The sequence below is a fragment of the Nestor notabilis genome, unplaced genomic scaffold (assembly GCF_000696875.1).
Source record: "Nestor notabilis isolate BGI_N333 unplaced genomic scaffold, ASM69687v1 scaffold12305, whole genome shotgun sequence".
In the NCBI taxonomy this organism is placed as follows: Eukaryota; Metazoa; Chordata; class Aves; order Psittaciformes; family Psittacidae; genus Nestor; species Nestor notabilis.
The window spans coordinates 1-2,849 of record NW_009929847.1 but is presented as its reverse complement, the minus strand read 5'-3'; the positions used below and the strand labels follow the sequence as shown (position 1 = coordinate 2,849).

Genomic DNA, 2,849 nt, shown 5'->3' with positions numbered 1-2,849 from the left:
TGTGTGGGCCCCCAAGACCCCCTGTGCCCCCAGACACTTTCCCCCCATCTCCATGCCAGGAGGAGAAGGGAGAGGCGAGCGGAGCTGCCGACGAAGCACTAGCCCACGTCTTCCCAGCCCTTGTCCCACTCCCCGCTTCCAGCAGACCGGGAACCCCTTCTCTGCGCTGTCCTTCCAGATGGCAGGTCGCCGGTGGGCTGCGACGTCAGCCCTCTGCGTGTGCGTGGCAGCCGTGTCCCTCCTGCACACCGGCGGGGTGCGGGCAGACTGCTGGCTCATCGAGGGGGACAAGGGCTTCGTGTGGTTGGCCATCTGCAGCCAAAACCAGCCCCCCTATGAGTCCATCCCCCAGCAAATCAACAGCACCATCGTGGACTTGCGGCTGAACGACAACAAGATCAAGAGCGTGCAGTACGCTTCGCTCAGCCGCTTTGGCAACCTGACATACCTCAACCTGACGAAGAACGAGATCTCCTACATCGAGGATGGTGCCTTTTCAGGACAGTTCAACCTCCAGGTGCTGCAGCTGGGTTACAACCGACTGAGGAACCTCACCGAGGGCATCCTCCGGGGCCTGGGGAAGCTGGAGTACCTCTATCTCCAGGCCAACCTCATCGAGTCCATCACCCCCAATGCCTTCTGGGAGTGCCCCAACATAATGAACATTGACCTGTCCATGAACAGGATCCAGAGACTTGACAGCAACACGTTTCGGGGCCTAAACAAGCTCTCTGTCTGTGAACTCTACAGTAACCCCTTCTACTGCTCCTGCGAGCTCCTCGGCTTCCTGCAATGGCTGGAAGCATTCACCAACATGACACGCACCTATGACCGGATGCAGTGCGACTCCCCAACATAATGAACATTGACCTGTCCATGAACAGGATCCAGAGACTTGACAGCAACACGTTTCGGGGCCTAAACAAGCTCTCTGTCTGTGAACTCTACAGTAACCCCTTCTACTGCTCCTGCGAGCTCCTCGGCTTCCTGCAATGGCTGGAAGCATTCACCAACATGACACGCACCTATGACCGGATGCAGTGCGACTCCCCCCCCGACTACACGGGCTACTACTTGTTAGGCCAAGGCCGGACCAGCTACCGCAATGCTCTGAGCATGCTCTCTTCCCTTTGCACTGGTGGCTCCTACACTGTGATTCCTCGTTTTATCCCTCCCAGGTACCAGGTGACCACGGTGCCCTCTGAAATCCCCTGCTCCGAGGAGGAGTGCTCCTCCGGCGATGGCACAACGCCGCAGTTCTCCCTCTTCACACCCATCGGCGAAACGGAGGTGCGCCCCAACATCCAGGTGAAGCACCTCAACCACAACTCGGCCGTCCTCACCGTGCAGATCCCCTACCCGTTCAGCAAGATGTATATCCTCTCCCAGTTCGAAAACGGCTTCTCCTCCATGATCACCAAGCTCAGGAAGAAGGAGGAGAACATCACCGTGAGCAACCTAGTAGCACAAAGAGATTACACCTACTGTGTAGTCTCCGTCCACCAATACTCCAAGTACAACCACACCTGCGTCACCATCACACCCACCAGACCCAACCGCAAGGAGACAGTGCCCACCCCTTCCACTGCCACTCATTATATCATGACAATCCTGGGCTGTCTCTTTGGCATGGTCATTGTTCTGGGCGTTGTGTATTACTGTCTGCGGAAGAGGCGCCAGCAGGAGGAGAAGCACAAAAAGGCTGCCGGCAGCATGAAGAAGACCATCATTGAGCTGAAATATGGGCCAGAAATGGAGACCACCAGCATCACCCAGCTGTCCCAAGGACAGATGCTGGGTGGGGAGACGGTGACCCGCATCCCCTACCTGCCTTCTGCTGGTGAGGTCGAGCAGTACAAGCTGATTGACAGCAGTGAGACCCCTAAGGCCACCAAGGGCAACTACATGGAGGTGAGGACGGGTGAGCAGCCTGAGCGGAGAGACTGCGAGCTGTCCCTGCCGCCGGACACCCAGAGCTCTGTGGCCGAGATCTCCACCATTGCCAAGGAGGTGGACAAGGTGAACCAGATCATCAACAACTGCATCGATGCCTTGAAATCCGAGTCCACCTCCTTCCAAGGGGTGAAATCGGGGGCAGTCTCCACAGTGGAGCCTCAGCTGGTGCTCTTATCAGAGCAGATCCCCAGCAAGCACGGATTCCTTTCCCCTGTCTACAAGGAAAGCTACAACCACCCTCTCCAGCGACACCACAGCATGGAGGCGGCCCCCAAACGCTCCAGCACCTCTTCCAGTGGCTCCATACGGAGCCCCAGGTCCTACCGCTCCGAGGGATCGGGCCACAAATCAGAAGCCAAATACATTGAGAAGACGTCCCCCACCACTGACACCATCCTCACTGTGACACCGGCCGCGGCCATCCTGCGGGCAGAAGCGGAGAAGATCCGTCAGTACAGCGAACACCGGCACTCGTACCCCAGCTCGCACCAAGGGGAGCAGCATGACAGCATGGTGGGGCGAAAGCCCTCCATCCTGGAGCCTCTGACCCGTCCTCGCCCCAGAGACCTGGCCTATTCCCAGCTCTCGCCTCAGTATCACAACCTGAGCTACACCTCCAGCCCAGAGTACACCTGCAAACCATCGCACAGCATCTGGGAGCGCTTCAAACTCAACCGCAAGCGGCACAAAGACGAGGAGGAGTATATGGCAGCCGGCCATGCCCTACGCAAAAAGGTCCAGTTTGCCAAAGACGAGGATCTTCACGACATCTTAGACTACTGGAAGGGCGTCTCTGCCCAGCAAAAGTCTTGAGTCCTCACACAACTCGTGACTTAACACACTAACTGGACCAAAAGAAATCCGCAGCAGCTATTTTTATTCAGACTGTCTTT

The 2,849-nt window shown here is 57.3% G+C and overlaps 1 protein-coding gene across 1 annotated transcript; it reads left to right on the top strand.

The window, feature by feature from the left end:
• The first annotated feature begins 178 nt into the window (after positions 1-178).
• Positions 179-2,769, top strand: ELFN1 (extracellular leucine-rich repeat and fibronectin type III domain containing 1). The gene is made up of 2 exons (XM_010015175.1): positions 179-708; positions 903-2,769. Exons 1-2 carry the CDS (start codon positions 179-181, stop codon positions 2,767-2,769), a joined length of 2,397 nt encoding a protein of 798 aa, XP_010013477.1.
• Positions 2,770-2,849: the final 80 nt, after the last annotated feature.

Coding starts and splice junctions, on each gene's coding strand:
- ELFN1 (XM_010015175.1), top strand. CDS start 179: ATGGCAGGTCGCCGGTGGGCTGCGACGTCAGCCCTCTGCGTGTGCGTG. Junction 709..902: donor CAGAGACTTGACAGCAACAC/GTTTCGGGGCCT, acceptor GAGACTTGACAG/CAACACGTTTCGGGGCCTAA.